Source organism: Malaya genurostris, chromosome 2 (genome assembly GCF_030247185.1).
Source record: "Malaya genurostris strain Urasoe2022 chromosome 2, Malgen_1.1, whole genome shotgun sequence".
Classification (NCBI taxonomy): domain Eukaryota; kingdom Metazoa; phylum Arthropoda; class Insecta; order Diptera; family Culicidae; genus Malaya; species Malaya genurostris.
Genome location: NC_080571.1, coordinates 98,410,483 through 98,435,380, shown reverse-complemented (window position 1 = coordinate 98,435,380; position 24,898 = coordinate 98,410,483). Strand labels below are relative to the sequence as shown.

The 24,898-nt window shown below is 37.5% G+C and overlaps 1 protein-coding gene across 8 annotated transcripts in view; it reads left to right on the top strand.

Annotated features, from left to right (window-relative positions):
* LOC131427307 (putative epidermal cell surface receptor) overlaps window positions 1–24,898 on the top strand; it is a 116,773-nt gene that overhangs the window by 75,224 nt on the left and 16,651 nt on the right. For all 8 annotated transcript variants that reach the window (XR_009229254.1, XM_058590375.1, XM_058590379.1 and 5 more), the window contains exon 3: window positions 11,394–12,193. Coding sequence is in view for 7 of the 8 variants with exons in the window: in XM_058590375.1 (XP_058446358.1) it covers window positions 11,394–12,193 (800 nt within the window). In the remaining variant the exon portion in view is untranslated. The remainder of the gene's footprint in view (window positions 1–11,393; window positions 12,194–24,898) is intronic.

The following is a 24,898-nucleotide window of genomic DNA, read 5'->3' as shown; positions in this document are numbered from 1 at the left end:
GAATGAGATTTAGACAGAACACTTTTTTAATTGTAGTGACATATTGCAATCATCCGAAAGCTCTATTTAACAGATAATGTGCATGAATTAAATATTCTATAAATTATGTAAAAATATTAAAAATGACCAAAAAAGGTCAACAGACTTCACGCTCGTTTGGATTGTTTACTATTTTCACTATATAATTTACAGTGAAAAATGAGTAATTCAATGATTTATGTACTTACTTAAAATCTATCGGAGTAGCGTTATCCTACTATTTATTTAACACACCGATCTATTTAAAAACAAGTTATAACATGGAAGAAGAAAAAACCGGACAAAACTCTAGATGGGAATAGATGTGAGATCATATTGTCGTAGAATGATGAGAAAATTTTTTTGAACAAAACTCTTTATTGAATGAAGGGATAATTTAGTAACCAGATTAGAAACGTAGAAAAACTCTTATAACTGAAGGAAAAAAAGAAACTCCTACAATGGTCGCCTTTTACGACATGGAAGCAGGAACCCAGTGGATCTATTCTTGGTTAAGTTTTTTTTCGCCAGATTCCACACGATATCTAGGTTGGTCATGTCCGGAGAAAGATAATAGGTACTATCTATCTTCTAGTGGACCTCTGCCCCTATATAAATAGAAAACATTGGAGTAGATAATGTCAGAGACATAGCCACGAGATTGACGAAGGACTCCATTCGAGATGAGTATAGATTTTAACTGAATACCTCTTTACCGTTGTAGAGATTTGTAGTTCTAAAAAGAACAATTCGGTTTCGGAAGATTGCGTTTGTATTCTAGGAACCAGTGCGGTGAAATTTCATTTTCAATCGAATAATATAAGATGAAAATGAAATTCATGGCCGCTGACGGTCAGCATATCCCTACTAATTCATTTCACTTTTGCTGCCATTTTCAAGTGAAGCTCCCGGAATTCATCGTTAGTTGATTAATCGTTGATAATCATTTGAAGTTTTGCTTGCTCAGTTTCTAGTGCCAAGTAGTGTAGCTCCTTCATTGCCTTCGCTCTTGGTAGTAAGCAAGTTCGAACGAATAGAATTATAAATGGAGTAAAGTATTAAAAATGAAAACTGAAATAGGAAACAATTAATTTATGTGTATTCTGTGATTGATATTTCAGCCATCTGGTTTTTCTTTCATCTATTATCTTGAACCAATTCGAATGTTTACATGAACCTCATTTGAAGGCCGCTCTCACACTATTGAACGAGATAATTCGTTACTTCAAGAGATCAACTGACGGTGGTTAAACTGAGCCTCGATTGAAGAGAAACGAGTGATGACTGAATGCTGCCCGTTCGGGCCGTCAGCAAACATTGTGTGTGTCAGAGAGTGAAGTTTACTGCATTAGAGAGATCGTCAATGTGTTTCACATTCAGTTTCAATTGAATTTAATGAAGTTTTACAGCACTGCTAGGAACTAGAGCGGCTAGAGTTTTAGACAATTTTTAAATAAGTTCTTTAAGTTACATTACATAAATATGAACGTAACACAGGTCTCACATATCTCAATATTTCATACATCTCAATTTTTGAGTGAAATAAACTATCAAAATGTTGTACAGGATTAATTTCCGCCTTTCGGAAGGGCCAAATTGTGGAATTCTCTACGACATTAATAACCTTTCGAACATTTTTCTCGAATGCTAACTTTATTTGCGCTCGTTTAGTGCGAGTTTTGAATAATCAAATTATTCTAGATTTGTACTAAATTGATGATTTTCACCTTCGATTTGCAAAGAAATAATTTTAATAGTTCTTTAGATAACATTTAGAGTGATAAGAATGACTGATTTTGTATAATGTTCCACATCGTTGTCCACTTTTCGTTTTCTTTTTCTCCAATGCAAACGACTAGCATCAGGATGATGCAATCGCTCTTGTTGGAAGCAAGGCTTGAAGAACAGAACCGCATATTGGCCATTGATTGAAGCTCCAGTTTAATAATGCCGGATGTAGTTCCATTGTCTTGACGTAGATGGAGGCTTGCGCACTTGATGAAGTTAGCAAACGTGCAACAGGTACAGGGTCCGCCATGTAACTTTTTTTTAACATGCAATAAAACACAAACGGTTTATCCGATTTCAAAATTTATTTTTTCATATTAAAGTACAATCCTTCCTGTTAATTGTGGAATATAATTTCATTCAAATGGCTGCCTCGGCTGGCCTTGCAGTACGCCATACGGTCGGTCCAGTTTTTTTAGTACATTTTCGATTGTATGCAGCTTTATTTCAGCTATGGCTGCACGAATGTTGTCCTTCATGGCTTGAATTGTCTCTGGCTTGTCCACATAACACTTATCTTTGACATCCCCCCAAAGATAATAGTCTAACGGCGTCAAATCACAGCTCCGAGGCGGCCAAACGACATCCGAATTTCGACAGATAATTCGATCTTCGAAGACTGTGCGCAGAAGATCGATCGTAGTGTTGGCTGTGTGGCACGGAGCGTCGTCTTGTTGGAACCAAATGGTGTCCAAGTCTTCCTCTTCAAGTAACTAGAAGAATCAATCGCTAATCATGGCGCGGTAGCGCTCGCCATTGACCTTGGCGGCGGCTCCTGCCTCATTTTCGAAGAAAAATGGCCCAATGATGCCGCCAGACCAAAATCCGCACCAAACCGTCACTCTCTGAGGATGCATCGGCTTCTCCATGGTAACGTGTGGGTTTTCCGTCCCCCAGATGCGACAGTTTTGCTTATTAACATTGATGGGACAAATTGACGCTCCTAATATCCTTTCTCAAGTAAATATCAATGTACCACTCAGAACTTTAAGATCGCGGAACTTTTTAAGACTTGACTATCAACGTACTGACTATGGACAAAACGAACCCATTAGGGGAATGTGTAATAGTTTTAATAGTGCTTATGAATGTTTTGATTTTTCCATTTCATGTGATGTTTTTAAAAATAGACTAACAAGATTATTGTAATGTATAAGTGTAATCCCACAATGTAATATGAAAATGTATGTAGAACTGTATTATTGTCAACCATCAGAAAAGATGAAGGGGTTTTTACGCCCAATTGGACGATTGAATTATTTTCAATTGGGCTTTTCCCCTCCCAATGCTTCATGGAGACTATAACAGGTCAGATGAAGGTATAAGAAATAAATAAATTAATAAATAAATAAATAAATACCCGCCGAGATGAAAATGAGCCTCATCCGAGAAGATGATTTTTTGGCAAAAATCGGCGCCTTCTTCAAGCTGATTTTCAAAGTAAAAGTAAAGTATACACAACCATTTTCGTTTAGCGGAAGGATAAAACTAAGTTTCTGTCAAATCAGAAGTGACATTAAGGTTACCAATGTCGAAATAACCGCTAGTTCAAAAAAAAAAGTTAGATGGCGGACCCTGTATATGAGCAATTCCAGCAATGTTTAGCAAACCATCAGACTCGACCTCCTCCGATTTGAATGAAACTTTGCACATGGCTTCAGTATGGCAAACCATAAGTTTTGAACCGATGGAGAGGTCGATCCGACTTACGACTGATTTTTAAAAAGGGCGTATGAATTTTTGCATTTCACAAAAATTGCCTTTTTCAAATCATTGTAACACGGAAATCGTTAATTGTACAAAAATGGCGATCAAGAAGAAGTTGTAGGGAATCGATAGGGCACTCTAAAAAAAATTTTTGACTTTTTTTTCTCAATAATTACAAAATAATCCGAAAAAGTTCAATAAAAAAAAATCAAAAAAATGATATGAAAAAATAATACCGACTATTTTTATTTACTGTGAATAAAAAAATTTGCTTATTTCCACCCCTGGTTGAAAGATAATCATTTAAACAGTGGAATATTATTCTACAGGTTAAATGCTATAAATTTGTTCATGATATCCTTTCTTCTAAAAGTAGCTGTTCTTGAGATACTTGGATATTTAATTATAACACCATTTTTTATATTTCCATAAATTGTTTATTTGCTTGCTATATTTACAATTATTACATGTACATGAATAATTCTTAATTATATTTAAGGTTTTAAGTTTTTGAAAATTGTATGAGTACTACGTGCATCGTCATTCGAATACAGTCTTGTGACGATTGTGGTTTCTGAAATTGGAACGAAAGAATGGTATTTTTGTGTGCCTGGAATCATTTTGGTATCCTTATAAACACTACTCCACTCGGTCACATCCCGTTCATATCCTTCTTGTGACACGTAACAAAAAGGCATGGTCGTGAATGCATCTCGACATCTCTGCTCTGCCCATTCATATAATTGTTTTGCAGTTGTGATTGGGTGTTTATGTAGTTTAGCCAAGTTTACACGACGTGCCATTCGCTTTAAATTACCCCCGAGTGCATCACATGGTCCTTTACCATGAGAAGTTGCAAAAAATGCCACTCAGCATCAATGTTATACATTGATTTAAATTTACAAAGACTTGCAATTTTTTTTTTCTGTTTTTGTACTGCAAGGCAGCTTCGTTAGACATAAATATTGATTTTTTAATTTGAATTTTGTCTTTCAAAAATGACATTAAGTGTGAAATAAACACTTGAACCGCGATGGTATCGTGTTTAAGCACTTTTGAAATCACAAGTAAACTTAAATGTTTAAGCTCTTCTGATTCTCTATAATAAATTTCAAACGGACCAAATTTTTTTTCAGTGTATATTTTTTAGAGTGCCCTATTAATTCCCAACAACTTCTTTCTGGACGTCATTTTTGTTCGATTAACGGTTTCCGAATTACAACGAGAAGAACTTGATCATGTGCATGCACCTGTGTTTTAGCTGTAACTTCCTCATTTTTCAAAAGGCACGAATGGCATAGCCATCAATCTGCAGGTTTTAATAACATCTTCAAAATAAAAATTATCAAAAAAAGATTAAAACTCTGATTTTTTTTATTTAACTTTTTCGGATTATTTTGTAATTATTGAGAAAAAAATCAAAAAAATTTTTAGTGCCCAATCGATTCCCTACAACTTCTTCCTGAACGTCATTTTTGTACAATTAAAGTTTTCCGAGTTCAGTACGATTCAGACGGTCCGGCTTCTTCCGTCACCGTCACCATCATTCTGATTCACACGATCCAGTTTCCTATCTGTGTCCGTCATGTCATTTTCTTACACGCAGAATTTGAAGAACTTTCGCACAATTTTATTCCACTAATACAAAATCTGGGAACTTTTGAAGCCAATCGATCTGTTGTTTTCCTACCTTTTAATCGAATAAATAACTTTCAAAATTAACTAGAAAGAGGAAAAAACGAAACAATTGGCATATTGTCGCAAAACTGAAATGTAGAGGCGCTGCTTGTTTAGAAATGATACTTTTAGCAAGAGCTGTCAAATCGGTAGGAAAATTTCTAATTATTCCACCTTTTCAACGATTTCTTATGAAAACGGGCAAATTCATTTGAAAAATCATAGTAGAAGTTGAAGAAAAAGTTTTTAGTTTGAAGCGGTAATGTTGATCTTAGTTCATTGTGCGAAATCTACCGTTTATTCAGAATAGAGCATTAAACTTGCTTTGATATCATTTTTCAAATGTCTGGAAATAATAAATAAAGTATCCGATATAAATAGTACTCGAGTACTCGAGAAATCAACGTTACACTGGTTTCTCTTTGCAATTTATTTATTTATTTACATGTAATCAACAGACAATGTGTAGTCACAATGATTAAAAACTATTCCTATTTCTAAGTATGTTTAAAAAATTTGTTTGAATTCTGCTACGCGTAATGTGAAAATCGAATCCGGCAGATACTCCATTGAAAGTTCGCTGTAGACCAATAATAGCACCGTTATATCCATAATTCGTACGGCTAAGAGGCAATCGAAGAAAGACGTTATTCCGAAGAGCTCTACTGCGTACATTTAAAGAAATTTCGCTGAGGAGTGCAGGGCAGTCTATTTTGTTGTTCAACATGTCGGCGATCAACATAGCACGGGACAAATTACGTCGAATGCCAAGGGTGTCGAGTCCAATCAATAATCCACGGCTTTCGTAGCTAGGCAACTCGTTGGGGTTATTCCAAGGTAGCTGTCGAAGAGCAAAACGGACGAATCTGCGCTGTATTGATTCTATTCGGTAGGAGCCGTTAAGGTAATATGGGTTCCATATCGTAGAGCAGTACTCGAGCGTTGTACGAATGAGTGAGCAATATAGAGACTTTAAACAGTAAATGTCTGTGAAATGTTTTGCTATTCTCATTACAAATCCTAAACTACGAGATGCCTTTGCTACAATAAAGTTGATATGCTGCTTGAAAGACAATTGCTCGTCTAGAATTACACCAAGATCCTTAACACACGTGGTTCTGTTGATCACTACTTCATCAAGGCAGTAGTTGTATCTTATAGGATTTTTTTTGCGTGTGAACGTGATGATTGAGCATTTATCAATGTTCAAAGCCATTCGATTTACCTCACACCACTTTGAAAAAATTTCAAGTTGGTGTTGGAGGAAAACAGCATCCTCGTTACTTCGAACTATTTGGAATAGCTTGAGATCATCAGCGAAAGATAAACGTGGACAATTTAGAGAAAGATTCACATCGTTAAAATACAGGAGGAAGATCAGAGGTCCGAGATGACTGCCTTGTGGAATCCCAGAAGAAGCGATGAACTCTTTGGATACAGCGTCATTTATCTTGATTGCTAATCGGCGATTATTAAGGTATGAGGAAACCAACGCAGCATGTTAGAACCAAATCCCAATCTGTCTAACTTAGCAACAGTAATGGCGTGGTTAATTTTGTCAAAGGCAGCGGAAAGGTCCGTGTAGATAACATCAGTTTGTAAACCGCAGGATATAGCATTCGTCACAAACGTCGTGAAAGTCAAGAGATTGGTAGCCGTGGACCGTTTCGGCGTAAACCCATGTTGTGTTTCTGCAATAAACCATTTACAATGGTTGAATATAGAATCAAGTACCACCATTTCGAAAAGCTTTGGAATAGCACTGAGCGACGTAATTCCACGGTAGTTGTCGATGTCTTTTTTGTCTCCTTTTTTATGAACTGAAAACATGTATGAAAACTTCCAGGAATCAGGGAAGATCCCAGATGTTAGCGATAAACGAAAAATTTGGCAGATAGGTGAAATTAAACCGATGGAGCTTTTTTTCACAAAGATTGCAGGAATACCATCGGGTCCGGAAGAGCTCGAAGATTTCATTTTGGCGATAGCCATTTTTACTGAATCTTCGTCAACACTGATAGTATCCAACAACTGATGTGATACTGGAACGTTCATTGCTGCTTGGGCGATTTGGTTCGGTGACAACACTTCATTGGAGAAAACGCTGGAAACAGTTGACAAATTTCATCTAGATTAGTTCCAACACTTATCCCATATACCATCGACGAAGGCAAATTCGATTCTTTTCGTTGGTCGTTTACGTATTTCCAAAAAGATTTAGGATCGGACTTCAATTTGTTCTGAACATTCCGAAGGTACCGTGCGTAGCAACGTTTTGCTGTCCTTTTATATAAAGAGTTGATGTGTACGTAGTTTGCACGCAGTGCATACCCGCCATGCTTGGAATATTTTTTTAACGCAGATCTTTTAGATGATTTTAATCGTTTCAATTCAGTAGTTTGCCATGGAGCTTGTCTGAAAGCATTACTTAGTCGTTTCGGCACATAATGATCTATAGCATACGTCAAAATATTGGAAAAAGTTTGAACAGCAAGATTTGCATCGTCTTTGTCGAGAACTTCACTCCAATCAATATTCGACAAAAAGTCGATAATTTTTCTATAGTCTGCTTTTTTATAATCATATCTGACGGTTCCATCCACATTGGAGCTATGAGACTGCCGAGAAGCTTCTATCTCAAGGCATAAAGGAGGATGGTGCTTTACATATTTCACCATAGGAACGGGTGCAGCAGCAATCTTGGGAGCGGAATCGGATTTACTCGAAAAACAAAGATCCAGTATTTTATTGTTTTCATTCGTCACGTGGTTGAATTGGCGCATCAGAATTGTGCTGTAACGATCAAGCAAACTGATACTGCCAGCATGAAAAGATGACTGCGAAGGATCCGCGAAAAGAAAGCCGTTCGAAGCTGGTTGCCATTTTAGATTGGGAAAATTAAAATCCCCAACGATTAATATTTCGTCGACAGGACAAGCGTAAGAGCATATCTCTTCGAGGGACAAAAGATGGGCATCGATCAACGGCAGGTCACGAGTACGGTCCGGCGGAAAATAAACCGCACAGAAAAAAGTTGAATAACTAGCCAACTTAATTTGTACCCATACCTGTTCAACGCAACTACCACTGGTACATTGGATTAGTTGTGCTTTTAGACGACGATGAACACCAACAAGTACGCCGCCACCAGTACTCTTCGTACTGTTGCTGGAACTACGATCCGTTCGGAAAACTTCATAGTTTTTACCGAGGACTTGCACAGACAGGGTGCAATCGTTAAGCCAGGTCTCCGTAAAAGCTATCACGTCGAAACATTCATCCGAGCAAGCCAACAAATACTCATCAATGCATGCATTCATACCACCAACGTTTTGGTAGTATACCCGGATACTCGAAAGACATGACTGATTCGCCGCCATAGAGCTGGAAGCGGGTAAAATTTCAGTGCTTGAAACATCCATAACGGGAGCGTACTTGCCTATAAAATCGATTTGGAAGACCTCGTCCCCACTCCCACACACAGGACTGGGACGGCTGACGAACGCTGGCTGCAGTGGCTCGACTGTGGCGGGGGGATCAGAGGCTTCCATAATACCAGTGGCGCTGCATCCCAGTGATCGTTGATCTGGTGACAAACTGGAAGCGGGAAACAAATCAGCGATGGAATGATCCGACAAAAATGTATACTTGCCGAAATTAGAGGCTTGGAAGACCTCATCACCATTACCACCCACAGGACCGGGACGGCTGACGAACGCTGGCTGCAGTGGCTCGACTGTGGTGGTGGGATCAGAGGCTTCCATAATTTCACTTTCGGCGCGTCCCAGTATAAAACCTCTTTCTATTGCTGCGACGTTGGAGTCAGAGAGAATGGTTCCCGAAATTTTTTATCCGGATAGTCCTCAAACTCACGGAATAAAATTCCTTGTGGCCAGGTTGTTGGGTCCAAAGCGCTAATTTTTAGAGCTGGGTCCAAACCGACTTTAAAAGATATGAAAGTCATGTTGCTGACATCACTTCCTTTAGCCACCAACTTAACCACCTCGGGATCATATGACAATTCGAGGTTTGCACGAACCATTTTAGATATGTCGTCATTAGTCACATCAGGTCTTATGCGGGACAAGTAAAGCCAGAATTTGTTCGCCGGTCTTTCACAGATAGGAACACAAACAACATTCTCTCCTGGTTGTTTCGATCCCGACAAGCATTCGGATGCCTTCTGTGACAAGTCCGGTCCTCGGGGCCGTTTGGCTGCACGGCGAGGATCAATGGGCCATATTCGAGTTCTCGGTGTGATAGTACGTGGAGTTTGACTCGACAATTGCTTTATTTCGCATTGCAAGTTGTTGATCGCCTCAGTGAGTGACACTAGAGGTGATTTATCATCAGCCGCTTTTGAAATCGAACGAAGATGCGAATTATCAAACAAAGCGGCACAATTATCACACATCCAGTACAAATTTTTGCGATGCGATGTAAAATAACTCAAGAGGGCTCGAGAGACGTTAGAACAGGTCATATGGAACTTACATCCACAATACCCGCGGCATGAAACCGAATCGATGCCGGATATAACCTGGCTGCATTTGGCACAGTTATTCTCAGCGCTCATCGTTGCCGTGTTAGATCGGGTTCACTTAAGCCGCACACAAAAGAATAGCACTGGTGAAACGGTTGTTTATTGTTTAGAGAGCTGAGCGACGGTGGCTGATTGTAAGCAGTAAGCAGCGGTGGGATTAATTGCCGAAAGCACAGCGGATCGATTATTCAAAACACAACACTCGCAATGTATGAAAAATGTATACACAATAGTCGAATTTCATACAGTAAATATATGGAAAAACAGTATAAAAACGTTTAAAAACTCTCGCACTTAAAAAACACAACAAGCTTAAGCCAGCAGAGTTGCCAATCTCTTTAAAAATATGTTGATCCGAAAACACCTAACCTTACCCAATCTCACACATTTCTGAATATTTTCCATGTTTAATCGTAGTTTACACTAAAAAAAGTAGTAGTAATCACTTTGAAATCGATTTTCTTCTACTTCGAGTGTACTTTTATTGCTGATATCTATTTGTACTCTTGAATAAACGATAAAAATGTTGCAAATCACTACTGCCGATATGAAAATTTTCGAAAGAATCCTCCTTTTCTTGGTTCCATTTTTCATTGGCAGGTGTCGCTACCGGTAAATCAGCTTTGCGACAATTTGCCAATCAGTTCCACTCAACAACGTAACGTACTTTGCAAATCTACTGATAAGTTTAATTACTTATATGTGGTATATTTCGTTTAAGAGTGGGATCTTGACACCGAATACATACATAACGAAGACATTGAAAACACAGAAGCAGTTGATAGGATGACAAAATACTGATACGATACAGACTCAAGTCTAAATGATTGACTGGTTACCGCGTGGAGCACATTTCCTGCCCAAGTTACAAATTCTCTGGCGAATTTGTAATAGAGAATGCTGGTATCTTTCGTTGTAAATTGGTTACCGTAAAGAAATTTGTCGCTTGTGTTACATGTTCATTTGGGGAGCATAGCCTAGTTCGTCCGATGGAGCCTTGTAACCCCCACCCTCGGCCAGAGTAGCCCATAAAGGGGAAAAAGAGTATCCGATATAAATAGTACTCGAGTGATCGTGAAATAAATCATCCAAATACTTTAGAATCATTCCCAAAAAAAAAGCACAAAATTTGTAAGCAAAGTATTGGCATTACATTACTTTTGTGGAATTTGGCTTTTCTATTTCAACAGACTTTGCAGCCGATTCTTAGCGTACAGAATAATTCCATGGCTAGTACTACGATCCTACTGACACTATGAATCATTCCAGGTCGGGTCTCGAACATATGACAACTGTCTTGTAAGACCAGCGTCGTATGCAATTTCCAGATTGAAGAATTTCTATATAATTCGTAAAGTGACAATAATCCAATTAGAATTGATTCGATGGTTCGAAATGCATGTAAATTTACAAGTTACGCTGAATGTAGACATAGTGGTAATAGGTAAATCACATAAAGATACTAATTTCTATCGAATCCAATTGTGTTCTTCTTAATTGTCCCAATTTCAACTTTTGTTAGTTGCTAATCAGCGCAGCATGTATTTATCAATTATACCGAATACTTAAATTCATATCAAATTCCACTGCAATGCACGTGACTAGCTTGTTTGATTTATTCGTCAACACTAACGGATTGTTTCTGTTTTCTTCATTTCAGACAGTTCAACTAGCACAGCCGAACCTAGCACGGCACTCCCCGAGGTGATTGATGAATCAAGTTCTTCCTCGATGGTAACACAATTAGCGGTTCTTCCTCTAAACAAAACAATCATTAACCAAAACGAAGCAACAACCAAAGATCCCGCAGAGTCTGATGACAGCAGCAGTTCCTCATTACCGTTGGAATCAACATCCCCTCTGACCTTGTCCGATCCCGTCACCAATGAGGTAAGCACCGAGTCAGATGTTGCCAAACCAAGGGAGTCATCACCGGCGGTGACCTCGATCGAACTGCACTCGACAGAGAAACCGATTTTGCTTCATGTCAAGACCGTCGAAGAAGTCACCAACGATCGAGATCCGGCTAAACCACCCTCCATGCTGAACCATTTTGTTCCGATGGGAGAAAGTTCATCGGAGGAACTGCTGAAAATGACGGACGTGAGATCATCGGACGAATCCATCCTACCGAGAGGTCGCGCGATCAGTTTCGGTCCCGATGGACCAATTAATTTCGTTACTGCCCCAGACTTGGCCACAACGGTGGCCACGAAAAGCTCTACGACTGAGACCCCAAATAGCACAATGGGACACGGAAGAAAGTCACCCACGGAGCTCGCTGACCTCGCCGACATCAGTATGGAAGAGGACGGTGGAGAGCAGGGAGAAAGCAACGAGGGAAGTGTTACTGAGGGCACACATAATGCGACCATGAATCACATGGTGCAGCACACAGCGGGACGGGATCTGATGGCAATGGTCGTCGATGAATGTATCTACAATGGCGTCGAGTACAAGGTAATTATCTTTTAAATGGTTTTTAAGTGCAGCTCATACCTGGTGCATAGTTGTATGCGCCCACATCTACCTCACCAGGGCTTAGATGTAGGCTAGTAGATTATGTAGCAGCATGCTTTCAATTTCACGCTGATGCTGCTAATGATTGATCGTTGGGGGAAGTATGGTTAATAGCCACTTTGGAAATAACACAGGTTACTGTCATACTGATAATGTGTAAGATTGTAAAAAGCTGGTTATAAGTGGAGTTGTTAGTAAGTTTTTAGTTTAGTTTTTAGTAGAATATCAATAAAATTTGTGCATTCTTTAAGGTACAAAATCGAGACCTCGATTACATTTGATTTGATTACAGGTTTTTTAATGGAAGTTGTAAAAAATGCGCATCTGGGCCTTGTACGAAGATTTTCAAAAAACTTTTCAACAAAATGTGAAAAAATAGTTAAACTCAATCATAGTAAGCCATCACTGTTCAACTACAGTCGCTATAGATCAAGCGTAACTAAAGGGGGGAAAGGAAAATAATTACGTTGGAATTTAGTTTTCGTTCGCAACAAACCGTTCTGTGCCAAATGCACATAATCACCATTTTCTTTCTCGCTTACGATTCGCCTTCGACTGAGCATAATAGTTAAGCTTGAACTGCTAGTTCATCTGGAACCGCTAGGCAGAAGTAAAAGTACAAGCTACTTAAATATCACACAGTTGTATCAACTAATGTCACGAACGGAAAAAAACTAGTGGCTTATGAGTTACCAACAGGAGGAGTTTCTTGTACAGCTGAATGTTTGTGCTAAATGCACACAAACTTTTTTTCCAGTTAAAAGTCAACTAGTTAGTTCCAGTTGAGCTAAATTAGCCCAACATAAGAAAGGATGTAAATTTACGTCTTTACTGATGCACATAAAATGAGCATTGCAACTCACTAAAATGTACATCTTGAAGCAAGAATAAATTAAATTTACGCTTGATATAAATTCAAGCATGCCATAATTTCTTTGGTGATGCTATAATAATACATCTACTAACATGTAGACATAGATTTTGCGTCTGTATTGATGTAAGCTTTAGCGAAATTAGTTTTAAAGTTAATGATATGTCTTATCTTTACATGCTTTGTATTGTGAATTTAAGTAAATTGCGAATCCTTTTATGTGCATCTATAACGATAAAACTTTATCTAACTGTTTAGTTTAGATGAAGTTGAAATCGAAACAGACTAAGCTAAGTCCTGGCATTACATTCCTTTTGTGGAATTTGGCCTTTCTGTTTCAACAGACTTCGCAGCCGATTCCTAGTGTACAGAATCATTGCATGGCTACTACTATGGATCCTACTGACACTAAGAATCCTTCCAGGTCGGGACTCGAACATACGACAACTGGCTTGTAAGACCAGCGCCCTATGCATTGAACCACCAACCCGGGCCAATAGTTATTTTTACATGTTAAAAAATGTAATATTCTCTCATCACACAAGAAACTATGGCATACTTGAATTTATTTCAAATGGTAGTTTCATTTTTTGTAAAACTGCACGGAACGACCGCAATTAGCTCTGCGCCTAATTCGTATTACTGTTTTTGAATTAGTTGATTTTAACAACAAAATTTTCAAAATAACTATAAAATTAGTTAAAACTGAGAATTTACTTTGCTGAAAAAAAAACTCTTATTTTTAGAGAATGTGTTTAGTTGGCGAATATTCTGGACACAAACCAGCAATATTTCAATCCAACACGAAATTCTCATTGACAACTAATTTTGTTATTAAAAACAGAAAATTTGTTTCTATTTATCTATCACCATCATTACTGAAGGACCGCACAAAGAAAACAAAAATGAAATTGGTTTAATTAACAAGTTTATTAGCCAAAAACCAATGAGAAGTGTCAAAGCAAAACGATCCATTAAAAATTTAAAAGGGACAGTTTTGTTGAAACTGCTTGCAAATTGTTTAGATGTTTTTCGCATGTGTTATGATATATCCATATATAAATTTCTAAACCGATATGTAAAAATGACGTAAACTGTTAGTGTATTCAATCGGAATTTGTGCGCATTTGAAGCGAATATGCGTAATAATGTTTTTACGCGGAACAGTGAAGTAAGTTTCGAATGTTGCACTCTAATTGTACATGTCATATGATAATAGTTAAAGGGATATGAAGTGTGCCTTAGCTAATAAATGACAGCACGTTTAATTGGTGGATTCAACTAAAAAAATACCCAATTTAACGAATATTTTATTATTATTTAGGGAAATAGAATTAAAAAATCTGAATTAGCAAAAGTAAGATTTTTTTAGTTGTCTCAAAAAATAACTAACAAAAATCAGAAAATTAACTAATTTTTTCGCCAAAATGCTGATTTCGGTCTTTCCGTGTGCTATTAAATCTCGATCTAATCTCTAAGTGCTTTCCTCCTAAATTTAAGGCATTGTTGTGAAAACTTGGTTATTAATAAAACGCATTTGGAATGGGTCAAAGAAAATATTGAATCACATTGACAGCTCACAAAAGATGAAAAAACTCGGAAAACGGCAGCCCATTCTCAGATTTCAATGCAAATTTCTTAACATGCAGTCTTTGTCACAATAACAATTGTGCATACTTTGTTATCCAAAACGGATTCTGGCTTTCTATCGAAAAGGACCAAACTTGTTTTTACATATTTTAGTCAAATGTTGATCCAAGTAAAAATTGTTGTGTTTTTAAAACCTGTTTTAATCCACCTAGTGGTAAAATGAAACCTTTCGTATATTCCTTATATTCTCGAAAAGAAATGTTTTGAATATCAACTTACAATGCCTCCACCAAAGAAGGATTTTATGTTTAATTCGAAGGATAACCTTCATTGTCTAGTATAGAAACAGTAATTCAGTAATCATCACCTACATTGTCTAGTATAGAAACAGTAATCCACACATAAAGACTGTCCCAGAAAGTATGGACGCACTTTGATTTCGCTGTAAATAATTCACAAGTGTTAGATATTCAAATTTTATTCGATATACTGATAACATTAGACTACAACAACAGAATATTATTCTCAACATTTGCTACTTAGCCATTGTAAACTAGCTGGCGCACCTCCTTGCGAACGTTCCTCATTAAATTCCGTACAGACTTCTTGGCGACAAGCTTTTTTTCCAATCTTTTTCGAACTGTTGAATGATTTCGGCTGCCGAGGCATGTTTCCTAAGATGTGCCTCCGTTAATGCCCAAAATTCCTCAATTGGTCGAAGTTGTGGGCAATTTGGTGGAATCATATATTTTGGGGCGAAAGTGACATTTTTGGTAGAATACCATTCTACCGTTGATTTCGAGTAGTGGCAAGAAGCAAGATCTGGCCAGAAGACAACAGGATCCTTGTGGCTTCGAATCATGGGTAGAAGTCGTTTTTGTAAACATTTCTTGATGTATATTTCGCTGTTCATTGAAGCAGTGGTGATGAAGGGTTTCGAAATATTTCCGCAACTACAAATTGCTTGCCAGACCATAGCTTTCTTAACAAATTTTTCGACTTCAATCGATGTCTCGGACTGGTTTAACACTTGCCCTTCTCGCACCGTATAATATTGTGGTCCCGGCAAGGATTTGTAATCGAGTTTCACGTTTCAACGCTCACTAGCCTTAAAAATTGACAGATTCAGAACCATTGCGAAATGACAGCGGTTTTTTGTTGCTTCCATACTTTCTGGGACAGTCTTTACTCACTGTAAAACTGGAATTGAAAGTCAGATCTTGATCAAGTTGAATAGCAATAGTTCGTATTTTTGCCAGCAGATATTAGCTGACTTGAATTCCGAAGAACCGATTCGTGAAGAGAACAAATCGTATTCCGATATTATCATTCCATCGAACAACCCCGCCACATTGCAATGTTCGGATTAAAACATTTCATAGCACCGTCTACCTAGGTTTAGAATCAATAATATAAATAGAAAGATGGTTTATAACTAAACAAGAAATCTTTCTTATAGCAAGTATTCTGTGCTGTCTTAAATGTTGAATTCATTTGAGATTAGATAATAAATAACATTGAAGCGGTATAAAATACACTCCTGGAACACTACGGCAATTCAAACTGTAACCTGATTCAAGAACTTAATAATCATGTTTGGTTTAGAGTAAATGAGCTCCAAATACAAACCAATTCGAACCCCTTTGATACCGTTTTGTCGACTTTAGTCACACGGGAAGGCATGAGATAGGAACTTGAGAGCAATCTGAATCAAGATTTGTGCAAATCGGTTTAATCTCCTTGGCTAAGAAATTGGAGTTAGCTCCGATATTTCTTCACTATTGTGAATGGTTTCGGAACCGCAAACCGAGGACTAGAAGATTTATTATATAAAACACCAAGGAGAAAAACCTGTGGGCCATCGGCAAGGGAGCAGGACCCCCTTGGGATGACTCCCGCGGCCACAAAGCAACAATTTCCGAAACTGGAAGTCGGATCCAAATGTAATTCAGGAACATAGTATGGGACCATAAGACCTTTCATTTGAATCTAAGTTTGAGAAAATCAAATATATCTGAGAAAGTTGAGTGACATTATTTGTCACATACACATATACACACACACGCACACACTCACAGACATTTTGTGATCTCGACGAACTGAGTCGAATGGTATATGACATTAGGGTATTCGGGCCTCGGTTGTAAAGTCGGTTATCACAGTGATTGCATAGCCTTTCTATAAGAGAAAGACAAAAACTAGATTTTCAGATAAAAGTATTGAAATTTATCCAATTTAAATTTTACGCTGAAAATGAATTTTTGAAAATCCACGTGGATTCGCAAAAAATACTAATTTTTATTTGGATTAAATTCAAAGGATAAGGACTAAAGGATTAGTCCCATGAGCACTCTTAGTTTGTCTGGACTCTAATAAAGAACAGCTGGTGCAATTTTGATTAAAGTTATCGTCCGCGTTCGAAAATAACATCAAATGCAATTCTAAAGAAAAAAAAATATTGTGCACAAACCCAGGAGTGTGAGTCCAGTACCAAGCTGGCTAAAGTACTGAAGATGCCAAAAATAGCAGTTTGTCGAGTGCTCAAAACCTCCTTGAGTGTGGAAAGGAGTCAGTGGACCTATGAAAATACTAGAATCGCCAGCTCCGCAGTAAGGTGTTGTGGGGCGTTAACCAACCCTATTATAAATCCAAGACGCTATACTGGCTTTCCCTAACTGAGATGATGGTTTTGAAGCAGTGCCCAGATAACCAATAAGCTCTAATAATGGCTCTAAAAAATGACACCAAAAAATCGAATAGCTGCATTTTGAAAGCTCATAAATTGTAAATAATACAGAATTTAGCTTTCTGGATGCACACTAGCCCTAAATAAGCATTATCTATGAACAGCCGTATATTATGTCAATTCGGCCGTAATTCAGTCTCAAAAGTGATTGAAATGCCAATTATCGATTATAGGTATGTTGTCATAATGTATTAGTATGTGCTTATTGGTTACCGGGATGAGCAGCATATCTGTTGAAAAGCTTCACTCTGATTGGTCAATGCAATGCAAAAGCATGCAAATCCATGAATATAAGCGAAATTGATCGAGAAAGATTGCTACTAGGCAGCAAGCATCTCGTCAAGCAATACAAAACGATTGGACGCTCTGATAGGTTTGCTTTGATCAAATATAATTTGCTCGCAATCGCTTGTTGACGTTAGATATGCTACACTTGGAGTGCCTGTAACCAGAGTGACGGCTCTCCGTAATGTTGGCAACAATTCAAAACATTTAATACGAAATGTTCGCAGTGCCGTTAGCATTGTGATTGACGGGTCGTTTGCTAGTTCGGAACAGCAATAGCAATACACATCACATCCTAAGGAAGAACAAACATCTAAAGTGAGTAAAAAAGAAACTAAACTCGCACATGATATTTGGAACTGAATTGCTTTGTTTTTTGGATTGAAATGAAAATAGGTAATTAAATTGAAATACAATTTACAATTGAATCGATCGTACCTATTTCTATCAATGGAAGAAATTAGAAGGATGGAAAAATAATTCAGGAATGCTTGAATTTCTGGTAACAATCTTAGGAAATCAGTCATTATTGAAGAAAGCAAAAGCAGTTTTCTCTACCACTGCTAGATGAATCTGCAATAAGTTTATTTAGATAATTATACCACATAAACTGATATTTCTCTTTTCAATTTCCGCTCAACGACAGCATTTGCCACATTGGATGTTTTATTAAAATTGTAAATTACCTCAATTTTCAATTTTAAATACAGGAGCTCGTTTTATAATAAGAAAAATTTTATTTCAACTAAATCGCTAATCGCTACATGATAAATTTACAAGTGAAAGGTAACGCTATAAATATAATTGTATGGAATAAAAGCTTAGAAAACACTATAATTCTAATTGTGTGCATTTCGACTACTGATATAACTTTGTCCGATGCAATATAAATTACGGCGAATAAAATCTATGTAACTAAAAGCATAGAGTCGTGGGTTGAGATCGAATAAATGAAATGAAATGTGTAATTAAGTATGATGACAATCGATTGAACTGTTTGTTAACAAACATCGCTCAGTCAAAATTTTGTTTCCTTATTCCATACCAATATCTCGAAAAACCCATTCTGATCGTAATATGAACGTAATCGATAATGAAATTTTCAGTCGTACCATAATTTAGTAAAAATGGAGTTTTCTAAAATGTTTTTTTTATATAACAATTTTTATTCAGGACTATTTACTTACAAGCTTTACGTGGCCGATTGATCCAATTATTTAATCAAAATATTATTTTTAATGTTCGATCTCGTTGTCACCTTTTTTCTTAGGGGAGAGGAGCTTCCCTTTTCGATCCAGTGAGGATTGAGGGGCATTTTGTTCGGGGCTCGTCTTGTCATCCATTGCCGCATCGTCAGTGTTGTTGTTCTCAAACGTGTGATTATGAGTGGTTTCCGTTTTCTTCCCTCTGTTGTTCGCAGTTTTGTATTCGTTGCTAGTTGCTGTATACGCGTTTTGTTGGACATTGATCACAGTTGTTTGCTGGTTTGATGCTGAAGGCGTTTTCGTAACAGAAGTTGTGGATTCACACTAGTTACCGTTGCTAAACGGCCCTCTTCGTCTTTGGTTGAAGATGTCTTTTTCGCAGTTTCAGTGCAAAGTTTACCGTAGTGTGCATGTTGTTCGCAAAACTGACATGTAATCAGCAGATTCTCATAGGTAACCAGTTTTTTACAAGAATGCCTTCCGGCCTGACCACAAATTACAGACTAGATCGTCGTTCTAAGTTCATCGGTTACAACTCACTAGGCACCTAATTTTAAATTTCATGAGTATTTTTTCACAAACAAAGACGAAACGAGGTGCACATTTTTATAAAACTTACTGCTAATTTGATCTAGTTGACAGATCGTGTTAGTTAGTGAATATATAAAACTACTTTAGGACTACTAGTCCCCGGTTTCCGCTTTCGAAAGCACCGATAATAGTGAAGAAAATCTCCATAAACGGAACTCCCGTCGATTACTCAGAGACGGTTAAGCCATTTTCCACGATTCATGATTAAAATAAAGCTCTCATTGTCTTGAAATATACTGTCCAATTTCATCCTGATCCGACTTCCTGTTCCGAAATTATAGGGCGATGAGTGTCAAAACATTCAAATTCAAAATGACGATGCAAAACTGGTACGCGACGGTACGTGCGGCTTTGCTTCATTTACAGTGTGGTTTGTTCAATTTCGTATAGCGTATATATTTATATTTTGCAGGTGAAAAATATGTAAATCGCTAATCCTCTTATTCAATTTGTACCTACTTGTTAGTGTTATTACAAGATCATGATAACGATGCTTTTCAATAAAAGTGCACTTATTGCCTTTCTCATATAGAAAGTTTATACAATCACTTGAAAAATTGACCAGTGGAAATTGACCCGAAAGGCTAAGTGTTCTATATAATTCGACACAGTTCATCGAGCTGAGCAATTGTATGTGGCTGTGTGTGTATGTGCGTGAGTATGTGTTAAATAATGTCACTTATAAAATAAAAAATCTCGTAGTCCTATAGCTTGCTATTGAATCTCACACCGTCATTTCGAGCGATTCTTCTAGATTTGGCTTAAAACTGATTCATTGATTTGTATTAGTTACTTTCTAAACGAACCGACTTTGGCTATACTGGTTCTAAGTTCCTGGTTCCAGAAGTAGTGAGTTTAAAACGAGGCTCACTCAATTTTCTCAGAGATGATTTGATCGATTTCCACAAACAGGCTCAAATAAAAGTTCCTACAGTCTTATGGGTTGCTGTTTAATTTCATCCGGATCCGATTTCTAGTTCCAGAACTATAGGGTAAAGTGTGTTTAATCATTTAGTGCAACGATGCAATATAAAGAAAAATTCTTATCAACTTGACATAACTGTTTACAATTTGAAAGGGTTATGTTAGTTTATTCAAGATTGAAAAATAAATTTCTTCACAAAATCTTCTGGTGATATTTTTGAAAATATAAATAATATGAGAAAGGCATCATTACACCACTAGGTGGTTTAAAACAGGTTTTCGTATTATCCCTTTAAGTGTTGGTATAAAATTTTTAACACACTCTATACTATAATTGCGGAACCGGAAGTCGGATCCAGACGAAATTCAGAAATTTTGTAAAGGACCATAAGACCATTAATTGGAATCTAAGATTGTAAACATCGATCATGCCATCTCTGAGGAAAATTGGTACATATATTTTCATTTTATTGCACATTTTACCACATAACTCCGGAACCAGAAGTCAGATCTAAACAAAATTCAGGAATTTTGTATGGGACTGCAATTTCAATCTAAGTTTTAATCCAAGTTTACGAAAATAGGTTCAACCATCTCCGAGAAAAGTTGGTGCACTTATTTTAACATATTTTTGCACCTCATTACTATATGAGAAAGGCAAAAATTGAGTTAATATTTCCAATAAATACAAACACTCTGATTATTCTCTTCTGGAAATGCACACAAGCCATACTGTGGAACCCCGCCAAGAGAATTAATGAAAAAATCAATTCAATTCTCAAGCTACCATGAAAACTGTAATGGCTAGTAGCACAAACAAGTTCTCACAGAGAATTTAATGACCAGAATATATTTACAGCAATAAAATGTGGATGACGTTCCAAATGCCTTCTTTCTGTTTTAGTTCGGTGCGAAAATGAAAAACGATCTTCCAGCCCACCCTGGCTTTTATGTTCTGCAATGAAATAATATTTCAATTGCCCCTGAAAATTAACAAATAAATACCGTGCCGGGTTCACACGATGTCTTTTCCTGGATAAAAACGAACAAGATCACAGCAAAGTTCAAGCTAAAATCGGGTTAAACTGTTGTGGTTCTTTTTAAAATTTTATGCAACATCATTTATCTTATTGTCATTGAAAACTACCGGGTTTCCGGGTTTACCGGTATTTTAAAGTCCAATATCCAATACAATTGCTTTGAATAAAAACCTAACGAACTTCATGTTATACTCCAATTGCAATTCAGTAATTTATTTTCGGGCTTCAATGCACTAAAACCATCTCTTATTGGATTTCAAACATAAAACTAACAGCTAAAGGAACAAGCCTTGAATTATGCAACTTATTTACTGTAAAACGTTTATTAATACGTAATTTGGATGCTTATCTAACGCAAATGAAAACTAAATGTTAAGCCATCATAAAAATGAAAGTTTTGAATTCAAGAGGAACAGTCCTTCAAAGTAATAGAAATTGTGAAATCAAAAACTGACCCAACACAAATCTGAATTTCAGTAATTTTTATATCACCCAGAACACAACAAACCGAAATCAAAAGGCGAACAAATCAACACCGCGCTTAATCGTGGACCCGACGAATTCTAACTAGTGTTGACTGACACGGGCAATCATGAATCGTGCTGTGTCTATTGTTCGAATGCAGCGACGCATACACAATTGGGGAAACCTGAACAAAACCAGAGCATGTATTTTTTGTTCTGTTTGCGCAATCAAATTCGCTTGCTGCTAAACCAAAGTCTATTTGCTGTGGTCTTTTGTTTTCCCTCAACTGCTACTCGAAATGGAAGCTCTTTTCGAGCTATGATAAAACAGCCTGTTTGAAAATTGCCAAAACTGTTTGGCAAGCTACGTTAAAAACAGAAACTCATCGCTTTCGACGTAATTCACATCTACAGAAGTGCAATTATTTCACAATGGATGCAGCACATCAGGTGGAAGAAAAATTTCATCACAGCATAACGTATGATTTTTAAGTTCAAGGTCGCGTCGCGACCAAGCCGTCTCTGGCCCCCTTAATAGCATGCATGGAAGTGAATTGCTAATAATCTATTCATACTTGCCACATACATAAGTGCTGGAGGTGGGAAATGTTTTCTTATCAGGGCAGAGAAAACTGATTTAGCCTAGTTTGCAGCCAACAATGGAAGGTGAACATGCCGATACAAGTTGGTTGTTGGCTTTACTTAGCTACGTATCATTAGCGTCCGTTTACTGCGCGGCCAGACAGAATCAGCTGGTAAGTTGTTAGCAACGAACCGTAAATTTGCAGCAAAATGTATTCGATATGTTGTCTAGACGTGAAACTAAAGTATTTACGTACAAATTATTATCATATATTTTTTTTTTCACACGAACTCGCTAATCCGAAACGATGGTGTTCAGTGAACCCATTTCCCGGTACTGCTTGATAGCAAGTACCAGTACATATTGAAATTTAAGGAAATCGGCAATTCGCGAAACCCCAAAGCAAAGCCTTGGTTTTATATTCCTGTAGAGGAATTTTAACCTTCTGTTTCAACAGTTAGCCGATTATTAGCGTACAGAACCATTGCATGGCTGGTGCTACGATTCTACTGACACTACGAATCATTCCAGGTCGGGACTCGAACATACCGTAACTGGCTTGTAAGACCAGTGCGCTATGCATTGAACCGCCAACCCGGGACGAAACCCCGCACTTAGTAAAAAATCGTGAAAATCAAAAATACTATATTCCGTTGCGTAGCTAGACCAACAATTCCGACAGTTCGACGTTGCCGATTCAAAAGATAGAAAGGCTATACAATCACTGCAAAAACTGACTTTTGAACCGAGGCCAGGAGGGCCGAATATCATATACCATTCGACTATGCTCGACGAACTGAGCAAATGTCACTGTGTGTGTATGTGTGTATGTATGTAACAAAAATATGCACTCACTTTTCTCGGAGATTGCTGAACCGATCTCCACTAACTAAGATTCAAATAAAAGGTCTTATAGTCCTTAAGACTGTCCCAGAAAGTATGGACGCAACCAAAAACCGCTGCCATTTCGCAATGGTTCAAAATCTGTCAATTTTTATGGCTACGTCCTGTTGTTTACACTATTCTCTAACCACTTGTGCAGTTGTTTATTCGTTTTCATTAGTTTGTTTCGAAATGCGTTGACTTTCAGCAGAACAACGTCGAAAAATTGTGTATAAATGGTGCACAGAACGCGGACTGTCACTGAGATAAATAGCAAAAATGGAAGGAGTAAGTGAAAAAGACGTGCGAAATGCAATCAGGAAATTCGGTGAGGATAACACCTTTGAAGATAAACCGAAAACGGGTCGATAAAAAGGTTCTGCTAACCCTCAGTTGGATAAACGTATACTGAAGGCGTTCGAGCAAAAGAAGTAGGTTTCAGTTCGGGATGTGGCCAAAAAGGTGGGCACTTCGAAGTCAAATGTTCTTCGTGTTAAAGAACGTTTGAATCTTCGAATCTATAAGAAGCAGAAACAACCAAAACGAAGTCCGAAACAAGAAGCATCGAGGCCGAGGGTTCGAAAGCTGAACAATACGATTCTTGCTGGAAATTTGAACTGCATAATCATGGACGACAAAACCTACGTGAAACTCGATTACAAATCCTTGCCGGGACCACAATATTATACAGTGCTAGAAGGGCAAGTGTTGAACCAGTCCGAGACATCGATTGAAGTCGAAAAATTTGGTAAGAAAGCTATGGTCTGGCAATCAATTTGTAGCTGCGGAAAAATTTCGAAACCCTTCATCACCACTGCTTCAATGAACAGCGAAATATACATCAAGGAGTGTTTACGAAAACGACTTCTACCCATGATTCGAAGCCACAAGGATTCTGTTGTCTTCTGGCCAGATCTTGCTTCTTGCCACTACTCGAAATCAACGGTAGAATGGTATACTACCAAAAATGTTACTTTCGCCCCAAAAAACATGAATCCACAAAATTGCCAACAACTTCGACCAATTGAGGAATTTTGGGCATTAACGAAGGCACATCTTAGGAAACATGTCTCAGCAGCCGAAACCATTCAACAGTTCGAAAAAGATTGGAAAAAAGTGTCAAAACTAGTCGCCAAGAAGTCTGTACGGAATTTAATGAGGAACGTTTGCAAGAAGGTGCGCCAGCTAGTCTACAATGGCTAAGTAGCAAATGTTAGGAATAATATTCTGTTGTTGTAGTCTAATATTATCAGTATATCGAATAAAATTTGAATATCTAACACTTGTGAATTATTTACAGCGAAATCAAAGTGCGTCCATACTTTCTGGGACAGTCTTTATAACATGTTATTGAATTTCATTCGGATATGACTTCCGGTTCCGGAGTTACAGAGTAATAAGTGAAAATTAGGGAAAAAGCGTGCATTCAATTTTCTCTGAAACAGCTCAACCGATTTTCACAAA